We start from the raw sequence: 14,889 nt of genomic DNA on the forward strand, positions 1-14,889 counted from the left end.
TTACATGGGAGTGAATGGGGCAGTTTTCTGTGCCTAGTGCCAAACAAATGCTCTTAACTCTAAAGCTAATTGATAAAATGATGAGATATTTTGAGATTTCAGAAAGGATGCGTTTCTCTACCATTTAAAACTGAAATGGAGTTTCTGGGTGAAAGTTTAAGGATTTTAAAGCAGATTCCCTGCGTGATCAGCTGTGTCTGTGAGACCGAGTGACCTGCTGTGATGTCATCGATGTCAGTTAGAATTTGAAGGTCTGAATATTCCGCCATTTATTCTTATGGGAGGTTTTTAATTTTTAAACTTAATTTGATTAAAAACTACCAATCCAATCGACTCCAAACATACATAGGACGAGTCACAGCACCGAGACCTTCGAAGCGCAGTTCAAATGGAGTCTGTACGTTAAGCGGGGCTGTATTAATCACAGAAAAGTGTGGAAGAAGAATAAGAAGAAGTATGAGAGAACAATAGAGCGCTTTGTCAAGCACTCTAATAATAGTAACAAACATTTGGCGACACTGCTGTTTGTCAAATTTGCAAAGATGCAGCTCTGACAGGCATATGACCAGGAAACGAATCCCTTTACATAAAAAGCAATTGAGTATCTAGAGTCCTGTCTGCAGCTAGCTGCCTCTGTATGCTTCTTCCACTTTGGGTCTTAAGTCTTTCCATGGCTCATGGGTTAAAATCAGAGTCATTGGTATTCAAGTCAAAGCTGAGTCGCAAGTCTTTTTTGGGTTTTTGAGTCCAGTCTCAAGTCATCAAATTTGTTCAGACCTCTGATATTACCCAGCCAACATTGTTAATGCATAAATTCTCGGCCTTTTGATAGGAAATTTTATGACACCGGCTCAAACTTGCACACTGGCAGAAAGTGTCCATGAAGCAAAGATGGTAATGCTCAGGACAGACGAACCACTGAGCAAATCTCATTGAACAAGCGCTAATGCTAATGACTTTGTCCAGGTCCTATGACACCTCCATGGTAACAACTCATCAACTAACTACGCTGAAGATCAAGAAGAGCTGGTCAGATGCACATGTCATGCAATGCCTTTCAGCATCTGTTCTTGACGTGTTCAAAGAGATCTAATCCTTCTGCTCATGCAAAGCAGAAAAACCTCAAAAATGGCACGACAGCATGCAATTCTGTAAAGCTCATTCAGTGAGGGAGTGGTTTGCAAAAGAGTATCTTCATGTGATGACACGGAAGCAAAGTCAGCATATTTAAATCCTTGTAGGATTTAAACTTGTAGGATCGTAGCAGGACCTTATTCAATGATTATAACACCCTCAAAAGGCCTAACAAAGCGAGAGAGCTCAAACAATAAAAATGACCTGAAGTTAGTAAATCAGTGGCCACATGGCACTCAGAAATCATTCTACTGTCAGTTGTTATTTATTAATAAACAATGGCCTGTCAGTGCCTGTAACAACAATCTAAATTTAAAACACAAAACAAAAAATTGATTTAGTAGTACTTTATTTGGATGGTCCACTGTAGATGCTTTGTAGACCCAATCTGAGTGTATCTTTCATCTGTATTTTGGATTTTCATTTAAGCAATAGAACACTAGAGGGAGTATGTTATCGTGAAATAACATCACTGCTGTGATTTGGTGCCGCAGATCATCACAGGCGTGATGTTATTCGTGATAACACACAACCTCGAGTATTCTATTGCTTTTGTACAACAGTTATATAAATAAAGTAAGAAATTAATAAACTGAGCTGTGAACATGTAATTTAATATGTTTTAATATTCGCAGTTCCTTACACTAAATTATAGTTCCTTAACAAGCAACTTGTTGCTACGTCACAGTAATGAGCTCCGCTCACTCACTGCACAGCCAGCAGTTCATTCTCCAGATCCTCATGCTAAATTCCCAAATTGTCATCACTGCTGAGCAGCTTTTTTGTTTTTTATTGCAGCAGTTTTATGGCTCAGTGCGATTTGGTCAGACTCTGAAGATGAGACTGCACATGTAGCGAATGGTATTCAGTTCATTTCTGACTAATTCCAGGTTGTTTAGGTTTTCTTCTGTCACAGCTGCCAATTGAAAAGCTGCTCAGTGGTATCGGCAGTTTGGGGATTTAGTGTAGTTTCATCTTCAGAGTCTGACCAAATCGGCTGTTGGTCAAATGTAATCTTAAAAGTGTCCATTTTATGTTTGTGCAACAAGTAAGAAATAGAAATATTCAAATGGCTTGAGCGCCTTGTACAGCTGTCAAACGCGTTGCTTAGCAATGGTATCTTAGTGGAGTGATAACGTCTTTGTGGAAAAATATGTGATGTTATGGCAAAATATCAGCACTGTTAGAATGCTTCTCAACCATCAGCTTATAAGCAACTAACTACTGTATAATTTTATTTTAATGACTGACGGTCAGCTGTCATCTGCAATTTGTGAAATATTACTGTCTGGTGTCAATGGCCATGCTCCTACAAGTCAAAGAGCAGAAACCCAGTGGGTTTTTTTTATATTTTGAATTGGGCATTGTGTTTACATTGTCATTACATTATAAATTAGATGTGCATTTCCTGAAGGAACTGCAAGAGTGATTGAAAAGAGCTGCAAGTGTGTGTGTGTGTGTGTATGTGTGTGTTTGTGTGTGTTTCTGTGTAGGTGAACAACACCTCCTTAGGTATGTGTGTGTGTGTGTGTGTGTGTGTGTGTGTGTGTGTGTGTGTGTGTGTGTGTGTGAGAGGGAGAGATGTGTGTGTTTGAGGGGGGAGGGGGAGTCATTCAAATGAACTGTCACTCTATTATGCAGCTCTTAGTGGAGAAGCCTTGTTTGAGTCCGATTTGCACCCTCTCAACAAACTTGGGAAATGTTTACTCTATCGCTTAACCGGATAGATGATGTGAGATAAGACCCCTTGAGGATTATTTTAGTGTCTATTGAGAAGAAAATGTCTGAGTTATGACAAGTTAAACACAGAGAAAATCTTGAAATAAGCAGATTCTGATTTTGAGAAATTTACATGGGAGTGAATGGGTAGGTTTTCTGTGCTTAGTGCCAAACAAATGCTCATAACTCTAAAGCTAATTGATAAAATGATGAGATATTTTGAGGTTTCAGAAAGGACAAGTTTCTCTACCATTTAAAATTGAAATGGAGTTTCTAGGTGAAAGTTTAAGGATTTTAAAGCAGATTCCCTGCGTGATCAGCTGTGTCTGAGACTGAGGGGCCTGCTGTGACGTCATCAATGTCAGTTAGGAATTGTTCTGAACAAGAACAAGAAGAAGAAGTGTGAGAGATAACAATAGAGCGCTTTTTCTAGTACTCTAATTAGAGGTGTGTGATACGGTAAAAACATAATATTATGGTACTTCAAGAAATTTTCAAACTATATGTCACAATATTTATTTATGGTTTTTTACATACTGCTTGCACTAAATCCAGTTCAATTGGACTAATTTTGCACTCCTCATAATAAAACAATGTAAGTCATTGGTCTACAAGTACTGATAATGTCCACAGTGTGCCAGAAAAATTATATATATATAATATTAGGATTTTATGTGTGTATAACTGTTCAGCATTGTGTTTGCTAGTCATGTACTGGTGTTTGACTTAGCAGAATGTTTCTTGGAGTTATCATGTTGAAATAAACCTGGCCATCCATGAAAAAGGCAACACATCACTGCTGTTGGAACAAAACTTTCTATCTGTATTTTTGTTGTTTGTCATTTTTCAGTTTTTGACATAATTTGAAAATGCCTGTTGCCCTTTATATTGTTGGTAAATATCATGTTGCAATGGGCCAGAATGAGGTGGAAAAAAATTCTGGTTCAATAGACCTGCATTATAAGTAAAGTAGATGTTTTTCTTTTCCTGTAAAGTTGTCATTTTGGTGATTTTTGGAGGTGGAGGTTTTTGTTCCAACAGCAGTGACATGTTGCTCTAAAATGTGTTCAGCATTAATGGTGCTTTCACAGTTACACCTCATACCATAACAGAAACTGTCTTTTGATCTGTACACTGGTAAAAATCTGGATGGTCCATCTTTGGCAAACAGAATACAACGTCCATTATTTCCATAAACAGCCTTAAAGGTCAGCTCGTCAAACCACAACACACGTTTGCACTGTGCATCAGCCAATTTCAGAAGTCAACAACATTTCTGGACACTGTTGACATGTGACTTCTGCTGTGCAAAATACAATCTTAAGTGTTTATTCACAACAGTTTTTCAAAGTATACCTGAATTCCTTGCAGTCTTTGCAGTGACATCCATAACAGAAGTATGCTAGTTTTAGGGCATTGCTGTCTGTGAGATTGAAGGCCACAGGCTTTCATTTGTGTTTTTTAGCCTTGTCCTCGACACACAGAGATTTCTCCACATTCCCTGAATCTTTTGATGGTATTATGCACTGTAGAAGGTGGAATGCCTAAAATCCTTGCAATTCTCATTGTGGAGTGTTATTTTTGAACTGTTTGTCATGCATCCAGCAAAGGAGATGGACTTCATCTCCCAGAGTGACAGATCACATGCTCTCTGACTCCATCATAGGAGAAGACTTCAACCCCCAGGATTCTTAGACTGATCACGTGGTTTCCCCTCACACCTCTCAGCGATCTCAGTCACCTGATTATTGAACCCTTGCACCTGAGACTCATCTACTACTTATTATTTATGATATTTAAGCGGGGACTCATGTTTAGAACTTTGCGAGGTATTGTTTAAGCAATCACTGAGCATTCCACTTCTACCGTTTATTCTGTATATTCTGTGTTTTGACCTTTTGCTTAGTGTTCCCGTTTCTGACTTGCATTTTGCCCCTTTGGTACTGTTGCCTTCTTGGATTGCTTTGTGTTTTGGATATCTGGAATGGACTTTCACTATGAACTGTGTTTTTCCCTTTGACTGTGTGGATTATTAAAACCTCCTCATCTTACCTGCGAGCGTCTGCGATTCTGTCTGCACATTACACTGTTGCATACTTTGCTGGCACATTTGGTGAAGTGGTGAGCCTCAACCTGTTCTTGCTTATAAAGGATTAGATATCCTTGTGGCTGCTATTATATCCAAGCGTAATTGCATCATTTTAAATATTTCTTGAACATTTCACAAAGTTTCTAGTCTTAAATTACCCCATCCCAACTTTTTTGGAACCTTTAACAGGCATCAATTTTAAGATTAATATACATTTCCAAAAAAAACCCAAAACAATGAAATTAATAAAATGGTGAATAAAACATTAATAAAATGATGAATAAAACATTAATAAAACATCTCTTGGTGTTTGGGAGGTCCGATACTGACTGGCTATACAAGCTTACTGCTCACTCATCATGGCAACACTGATTATAGCTTCAACAGCATCAAAATGTTTGGTTTAACAGTTCTTATTCCAGAAAGGCTCTTTTGTAGTTTTGTAATGCACTCTTCCACACATTAATTGAGATCTTACATAACTCTTATCTTCAGTTTGAGAAATTTGGGAATTTGAGCAAGTTGTCAAATTTAAAAATATTCTACAGTATATTGTAAAGTTGTTCAGAGGTATCTCAGGCATAGTTACAGTTGCTAAGCTATGAAGGACCAACTGGGTGAATCTATTTACCTCAGCACCACCTTGAGGCAGACCAGCTCTAGTTAGTGAAGACCACCAAAGAAGCTAAACAATGAGCTTTACCTAAATATGCTATTTGAAAGGGAAAGCAGACAGCATATTCAGGGAAAACTCATTGTTTTAATGTACATAAATACTGACAAAATTTAGATTTTGGGACATTCAGTTTTTCTAAGATGTTAAGAACCCCTATATTTCGTACCTTGCATAGCTTGTCTTTGTTGTGTTTTTGGTAAAATGCAGGTTTAATTTGCATTATATCTACCTACTAGGTTTGTACTTATTGTCTATGCACCAGTAGAGGTGGGTAATCCAGTTCCAAAAGTAAAAACCCTCCCCAGGATTTTGTTCCAATTGCTTGACTTCTCTAATTTGCCCAAACCAGCAGCAATGGTTTTCAGGCAGTTGGAACAAAATCGTGGGGAAGGTTTTTACTTTTTGGACCTGGATTACCCACCGCTATGCACCAGTACCCTTGTATGTACCAGCATACCTTTGTGACTCTAGTTTATCCTGTATTCATTGTCTATTTATTGTCCTTTTCTGTATTTATTCTCTCTCTCTCTCTCTCTCTCTCTCTATATATATATATATATATATATATATATATATATATATATATATATATATGTGTGTCTTACTGATTTTATAACACATCACGACCTTGACATGTTAATATATTATATGTATGTGTTTTAGAATGGTTCCAGTGTGACTCAGCCTCACTCTTAAACCAAAACTATTCCATCTATACTCATAAATGTAGAGTTAAAAAAGGAGAAAACACATCCACAGAGGAAAATAGCTGCAGGAATTTGTTCATAATTCATATGAATGGTAGCAGAGTTGGACCAAATTGAGAACAGTGCTCTCTCTTGGTTCAGGCAAACTTGATTATCACTCTAGTCCAAGGCTCTGAAATCTTCTCTCAACTCCCAAATGTCTAGAATCAACATGCTACAAACTAATGCTCGCTAGCTAAGGTCCTGTCAGTATTTCTCTCTCTATCCGTCTGCTTAGATACATACTGCCAAAAGTATTCACTCATCCATCCAAATCATTGGATTCAGGTGTTCCAATCACTTCCATGGCCACGGGTGTATAAAACCGAGCACCTAGGCCTGCAGACTGCTTCTATAAACATTTGTGAAAGAATGGGTCGCTCTCAGGAGCTCAGTGAATTTCAGCATTTTACCATGATAGGATGCCACCTGTGGAACAAGTCCAGTTGTAAAATTTCCTCGCTACTAAATATTCCACAGTCAACTGTCAGTGGTATTATAACGAAGTGTAAATGATTGGGAATGACAGCAACTCAGCCACAAAGTGGTAGGCGATGTAAAATTCTCCGTCTGGCGTCCGTCTCGATGAACGAGTCTGAGTTTGGCGGTTGCCAGGAGAACGGTACTTGTCTGACTGCATTTTGCCAAGTTTAAAGTTTGGTGGAGGGGGGATTATAGTGTTTGGTTGTTTTTCAGCAGTTGGGCTCAGCCCCTTAGTTCCAGTGAAATGAACGTTTAATGCTTCAGCAGACCAAGAGATTTTGGACAATTTCATGCTCCCAACTTTGTGGCAACAGTTTCGGGATGACCCCTTCCTGTTCCAACATGACTGCACACCAGCACGCAAAGCAAGGTGAATAAAGACATGGATGAGTGAGTTTGGTGTGGAAGAACATGACTGCCCTGCACAGGGTCCTGACCTCAACCCGATAGAACACCTTTGGTATGATTTAGAGTGGAGCCAGGCCTTCTCACCCAACATCATTGTCTGACCTCACAAATGCACTTCTGGAAGAATGGTCAACAATTCCCATAAACACACTCCTAAACCTTGTGGAAAGACTTCCCAGAAGAGTTGAATCTGTTATAGCTGCAAAGAGTGGGAAGACATCATATTAAACCCTATGGCTTAAGAATGGGATGTCACTCATGTTTATATGCGAGTGAAGGCAGACAAGCAAAAACTTTTGGTAATATAGTGTATTACTTTGGCCAAAAAGACCTCAATTTGCATTTAAATTGCTTATACCAGTGTTTCTCAACCCTTGTCCTGGAGGCCCACCGCTCTGCACATTTAAGAGCTTCTCTTTCTTTATTGCAGCCACTTTAACTCAATAATGGGCTGTTAACTAGCAAATTAGATGGATCGGCTGTGTGGGGAGCAGGGAAGGCACTAAAAACTAAAAACTGAAGGACAGTGGGCCTCCAGGACCAGGGTTGAGAAACAGTGGCTTATACTTACCAACTTAAGTCATCTAATGTAAGCAGTTGTTTTTTTACTGTGTATAAACAAAAATGTTTGAGCAGTTAATTTTGACTATGATGTGCTTCAGGTGTTGAATCAGATGTGTGAATCAACACTTTGTAGAAAGAAAACTGTGGCTCTCCATTGCAGACTTACACCGTCTTAGCAAATTCAGCTGCAGGATTTTTACTGGAGGGCACCCATTCATCTACTTGTATGACTGTACAGCACAATGACAGGTGAACAAGCCCTTTCTGAGTTGTGGTTTGTTATATATATATATATAAGGCAGTGGTCCTCTAGGCATGGTTGGGAGCCCCCATTGTACAATGTCTTATGCTGACTGTTGTGTCATGTTCCTGGCTCTTGTGATATGGAGTTCTGGCGAAGAAGAGTGGGCAGGGACCAGAGCTCACAGCACTGAAAGAGTAGTGCTGCAATGTGTTATTTGGGTTTATTTTGAGATATTTTAGGGTTTGGCATGTTCATACCGCAGAAATTGGACTACTGTACAGTGGTTTTGGGTTGGCTTAACATGTAGAACTGCCAGTGCGCTTGCTTTCGATTGCACTTTTCTTCCCCTTTGTCTTTCCCTCAGTACATATACATAACTCCTTGCTCTCACTCTTTTCTCTCTCACTCTGTCTCTCTCTCTCTTTCAGAGATGGCACTGAGCCCAAAGCTGAGCCGACTCCATTGGACTCCATTGAAGTAGATCAAGAAAGACGCATTTTATTCCCTGTCCACCGCAAATATGTAATAAGCGGACTCACTTCCATAAACCACACTTATGCATTCTTCTCGGCAGAACTACCAACAGTGTGGCAGGGGTCAGTCTATGCAGAGCCTTGGAAAAATTCAGCTTCAGTAAAGTTCTTAACCACCTTAAAGTCAACCTTGAAATCAAAATGGATTTTTTTACCTGGTTAGTTCTCCTGAAATCTCCCAGCAAAATGCATTTAATTTCACCCACCTCTAAAACAGCATCTGAAGTTTTGATTGTCACCATGCACCACAACGTGAGGGAGGAAGGGAAGGCGGTATGATCCAGTAATATCATGTTTCACCTTCACCTCCCACCACTCTCACCAACCATCAAGAAAAATATAATCTATTCTACCAATAATTAGAATAAAAATAGAGAATAACAATAAAACTGATAGTTTTGTGTGCATGGCAATTCAGCACAAAAGCAAATGTACTTATTTTACATGCATAAATGCTGCAACTATTCCATGTCTCTTTCAATGGCATACAATGTGCTTTTGTTTTATACTATTGACACTGCTCAGAAAATAAAAAATACAAAACAGAAGTCATCTCATACACTACAATAATACAGTGTTTAAATATTTCATTTAACACTATCCAATCACATTATTCTACCACCTTAAAAATATACGTTTCATCTTGTGGAGTTCCACAAGGGTCCATTTTAAGGCCTGCATAGTTTTAATATATATCCTCCCTATATGTTATAGACCAACATAACATTTCACTGTTATGCAGATGGTTTACAGTTGTACCTTCCCTTAAAATTTAGTAATCAGTCCTCCAAAACACTCAATAATTGTATCAAAGATATTAAAAACGGGAAGGTCAATATTTTCTTACAACTAAAGAAAAGCAAAGCTGGGGTTATTGTTTTAGTTTTTTTGGTCCTTCCAATTCCTACAGGAACATATTGGAAAATCTGGGTTCTCTTTAGTAAAAAAATCTCAAGTTGACCTTGGACTCTGAGTTAAAATTTGAAAAACAAAATCATTTCTAGATTAGAATGGTCTCCAGACACAAGTAATTTCTTTGCCCATCTGATATGGAGAATGTCATTCATGCCTTTCTTACATCCTAATTGGATTACTGTAATGTGCTGTGTCTTTGGGTCAATTAAACATGTCTTGCTTGTTCACAACTAGTCCAAAATGCCGCAGCCCAATTATTAAGTTACAGTAAGAAAAGATTTAGCATTTCTTCACTGGCTCCCAGTACATTACAGAATTCAATATAAGACGCTTTTGTTTGTTTTTAAAACATTGTATGGCTGTGCACTACATACATTTTGGTTTTGAATGTGCTATGTAAACAAATAGTTACCTACTAAATAACTTATTTCATGTCCAGTTGTGATTTTAACACTATAAAGTTTGGTCACGGGGAGCACAGTCATTAGCTCATGAGACACTGAAAGTGATTTTATTGGCACTCTGTCAAAACATCTGCATAAATTAGGGCGCACTTCATGTAAATATATAAATTAGATACTAGTAGGCAGGCTCATGATTCCAGGCACTGAAGATGATTCCTCATTTGTGCTCAAATCACTTGTTTCTACACTACATACGTTTCACGGTTCAGATGCAAAGTAGTTTGCACATCGTTAATTGTGAATGCATCCAAACTTTGCGTTGGTTGCGTTGCTTTGCATTGGATCCATAAAAATATGGATTTTGGCACTGGACATCTTGAGATGTCAACCAAATCTTTCCGATAAATCACCCCAAAACTTCTCTCAATCTTCTCAAACAACATCCAGGTATTCAATAAGGTTGCACAGGCTTGTCCGTGTGGATTAGAACAAAACATGACTATAAAAATAAACAAAACTTCCATGTAGCTCCCCTTATCTGCATGCACAACACACAGGCACACAGATTGCATTCACAATTTCTGTTGATTCTGTTAATCTTGACTTTTCTAACTGATATGTTTATAAATAGGAATAACAGAAATCCACATGTCTGTATGACACACACAAATGTGAAGGGGACTCTGTGGGGGAGTCAGAACACCTGTTCTGTCAAAAAATGAGTCTGCAAGACTTGGATGTGGGTTGAGTGAAGTTTTGGGGATGCATTTAGGGGAAAGATTTGGGTGACCATTGACTTCTATTGCAAAACTTGTAGCTCCAGCATTAAACTAAAGAAGCAAATTGTGGACACCAAACATGTCTCAGCTGATGTCTCAACTACACCTGGGATGAGTGGAAAAAGTAGTAAATCTGATTTTTAGTCAAAACATTTCTGTCAGATTAATAACTGTATGATATGCCTCGAGTTCAATGTGTTAGAAATGTGGTTACAAAAGCTTACAACTCAGAGGCAGAAGCAACAGTAGGAGAAAGGGGGAGAAACATTCGTCTAGGCTTATTTGTGCACTCTTTCTCAAACTGACACACACCGCTCATTGACATACAAACACAGTCAAAACTGCGTAAGCATTGTGAAGAATCTCAGAATCCACTGCGTATCCAGACGTATTCAGTGTCTGTCACACAAACCAGCCAGGTCTAACTTCAGCTGTAGGAATACACTCATTTACACTCATCCTGGAGGATTGCACAACGTCTTGTAAACATTCCTCATGACTGCTCAGCATGTAAACACTAAACACACCGAGCTTTGGCATCATTTTGACATTCCCAGCATCAAAGCCATCATATGCTCTTAAAAATAAAGGTGCCAGAAAGGGTTCTTTGGAGTGATGGAACCAATTTCAGTTCCCTAAAGAAGATATCATGGACACTTCTTTAAAGAACCATTGTTTTGAAAAAGAACAATCTTTTAAAAGTTTAAAGAATGTAAAATATTTGTACCAATGTAAGTTTTTTTCTAAAACTATACGTCCAAGGCAAGAACCACTTGGGAACCTTTAGCTTTAACCCTTAGAAGTCAGTTATTGCCAGAATAAGCAGAGAATATTTTTATTATTTTAAATATAAATAGATATCTTAATAAAATTTGAGTTTTGACCAAACGTTATTGCTTTTTTGTGCAAAAAGAAAGGATCCATTATATTTTTTTGTAATTTCTTAACAATAAAAGTTAAATAAAAAGTTAGAAATGTGAGTTCTGACCTGTCAGAATGCAAATCATGTGTAACTGTAAGTCACCCGTTATATGTTTACATAATTACAACTGAATATTAAAGCAGAACAGATGTAATAACTCTAAAATTCTAAGGGTTAAGTAAGCTTCCTGCTCTGTAGCAACACTTTTCTGGCAGTTGGCCATCTCCCGACCACTGGCACAGAAGCTGGGGAGTGAAAGCATCTGCTTGAAGGGGCCTTTTTCCCCTCATTCTTGCCACAAGGCACTTACCAGAGTGACCCTCATGCTCAGGACCTGTGTCGGTCTCCATGCGCTCAGGACGAAAGATGACTCCCGTCTAGCTGTCAAGCTGAATGGACAGAAGGAGAGCGAGAGAGAAGAAAGGAAAAGTGTTCCCTTCGTCCTGCTTCTCAGGAGCCACTGTGTTCCCCCAACTGTTGTTCTACATTCGCATGAGTACAGATCCACAGAGAGAGAGAGAGCGAGACAGAGAAGGACACATGTGGTACGCATGCAGATCACTCTTCTCTATACTAAGTTGCTCTGCTCTCTTTCACTGCCTTTTCTTGCCTTGTTCTTAAAGAAACAGTAACGCTAAGACGTGGTGTTTTAAGGTATGTTTACATTAATAGTTTGGTTCTTTTGGTCCACAACAAAGCAGAAAATGATGCATTGATCTGGTTTGCTTAGTGTTTACATTGACATATCTTGTCATCAACCAAAAGATGTAAACAAAAGTCATGAGGACAAAAAAGCCAAAACATGTCATACATTTGGCAGCAATAACTGAAGATATCCAGTAAGCTTTGAGCTCAACGATTGGTCTTGTCATATTCTAAAGCAATAAGCCTTGAGGGACAGTGCTAATTATGTTTTCCCATGATGCCAAGCATGGTAAAATCATTGTAACACACAGCCCCAAGTGTCTTACTGATTTTATAACACATCAAAACCTTGACATGTTAATATATTATATAATTGAGTTGTTTGGTCTTGTGTATGTATATGTGTTTTAGAATGGTTCCAGTGTGACTCAGCCTCACTCTTACACCAAAACTATTCCATCTATACTCATAAATTTAGAGTTAAAAAAGGAGAAAACACATCCACAGAGGAAAATAGCGGCAGGAATTCGTTCATAATTCATATGAATGGTAGCAGAGTTGGACCGAATTGAGAACAGTGCTCTCTCTTGGTTCAGGCAAACTTGATTATCACCCTAGTCCAAGGCTCTGAAATCTTCTCTCAACTCCCAAATGTCTAGAATCAACATGCTACAAACTAATGCTCGCTAGCTAAGGTCCTGTCAGTATTTCTCTCTCTATCCGTCTGCTTAGATACATACTGCCAAAAGTATTCACTCATCCATCCAAATCATTGAATTCAGGTGTTCCAAACACTTCCATGGCCACAGGTGTAAAAAACTAAGAACCTAGGCCTGCAGACTGCTTCTATAAACATTTGTGAAAGAATGGGTCGCTCTCAGGAGCTCAGTGAATTTCAGCATTTTACCATGATAGGATGCCACCTGTGGAACAAGTCCAGTTGTAAAATTTCCTCGCTACTAAATATTCCACAGTCAACTGTCAGTGGTATTATAACGAAGTGTAAATGATTGGGAATGACAGCAACTCAGCCACAAAGTGGTAGGCGATGTAAAATTCTCCGTCTGGCGTCCGTCTCGATGAACGAGTCTGAGTTTGGCGGTTGCCAGGAGAACGGTACTTGTCTGACTGCATTTTGCCAAGTGTAAAGTTTGGTGGAGGAGGGATTATAGTGATAGGATGCCACCTGTGGAACAAGTCCAGTTGTAAAATTTCCTCGCTACTAAATATTCCACAGTCAACTGTCAGTGGTATTATTACAAAGTGGAAGCGACTGGGAACAACAGCAACTCAGCAACAAAGTGGTAAACCACGTAAAATGACAGGGTGGGGTCGCTTTCTGCAGAGTCAATCCCTGCAGACCTCCAAACTTCATGTGGCCTTCAGATTAGCTCAAGAACAGTGCCTAGAGAGCTTCATGGAATGGGTTTCCATGGCCGAGCAATGCAAAGCATGGAATGAAGTGGTGTAAAGTGCCGCCACTGGACTCTAGAGCAATGGAGACGTGTTCTCTGGTGTGATGAATCACGCTTCTCCGTCTGGCAATCTGATGGGCGAGTCTGGGTTTGGTGGTTGCCAGGAGAACAGTCCTTGTCAGACTGCATTGTGCCAAGTGTTAAATTTGGTGGAGGGGAGATTATTGTGTGGGGTTGTTTTTCAGGAGTTGGGCTCGGCCCCTTAGTTCCAGTGAAAGGAACTCTTAATGCTTCAGCAGATCAAAAGATTTTGGACAATTTCATACTCCCAACTTTGAGGCAACAGTTTGGGGACGGCCCCTTCCTGTTCCAACATGACTGCACACCAGTGCACAAAGCAAGTCCATAAAGACATGGATGAGTGAGTTTGGTGTGGAATAACTTCAATGGCCTGCACAGAGTCCTGACCTGAACCCGATAGAACACCTTTGGGATGAATTAGAGCGGAGACTGTGAGCCAGGCCTTCTCATCCAACATCAGTGTCTGACCTCACAAATGCACTTGTAAAAGAATGGTCAAAAATTCCAATAAACACACTCATAAACCTTGTGGAAAGCCTTCCCAGAAGAGTTGAAGCTGGTATAGCTGCAAAGAGTGGGCCGATATCATATTAAACCCTATGGATGTCATATGCCAAAAATGGGATGTCACTGAAGTTCATGTGTCTGTGAAGGCAGATGAGTGAATACTTTTGGCAATATAGTGTATCAAAGAATGATTCATAAAGTGCTAAAAAAAGCTGTAATAGCTTAATCATGAAAGGTTTGGGGAAACATGTTTCTGTCCACTTTTTAAAAATATAAGCTTGTTAGCAAAGCTTACAGTTTATCTGTGTGTCCCAGTGTTTATATGTATGGATTTATATGTTAGCCAACAGTAACCGGCCCAAAATGTGATGTGGGAGATCAAAGGTGTTTTGCTTGTGGCTATAGGTGCAGTAGCTATTTAGCAATTGCTCTGGACATTCTTTGGGTGCTACACTGACAATTCAGTCTGTCCTTACAGAGAAAGTTCAGCAGTGCTAGCCGGAGTATTATTTTGTTCCTATTTATCATCTGCTATGAACGACAAATAGCGTTCCAAAATAGGAACCAATCACAGCTACATGGGTAACTAATGTTTTTAAGGAAATGATAGATGTTCATGTGTCAA

At 39.1% G+C, this 14,889-nt stretch overlaps 1 protein-coding gene across 4 annotated transcripts in view; it reads right to left on the reverse strand.

Moving 5' to 3' along the window:
• Nucleotides 1-14,889, reverse strand: part of dab2ipb (DAB2 interacting protein b) — a 250,907-nt gene that overhangs the window by 207,739 nt on the left and 28,279 nt on the right. The window contains exon 1 of one of the 4 annotated variants that reach the window (XM_037533222.1): nucleotides 11,927-12,108. The exons of 2 other annotated variants lie outside the window; for them this stretch is intronic. In XM_037533222.1, coding sequence (XP_037389119.1) covers nucleotides 11,927-11,966 — 40 coding nt within the window. In that variant the 5' untranslated portion in view covers nucleotides 11,967-12,108. Of the gene's footprint in view, nucleotides 1-11,926; nucleotides 12,109-14,889 lie in introns of those variants that run through there. One more of the 4 variants, XM_017698888.2, reaches the window with a different exon arrangement.

This window comes from Pygocentrus nattereri, chromosome 23 (genome assembly GCF_015220715.1).
Source record: "Pygocentrus nattereri isolate fPygNat1 chromosome 23, fPygNat1.pri, whole genome shotgun sequence".
Taxonomy (NCBI): domain Eukaryota; kingdom Metazoa; phylum Chordata; class Actinopteri; order Characiformes; family Serrasalmidae; genus Pygocentrus; species Pygocentrus nattereri.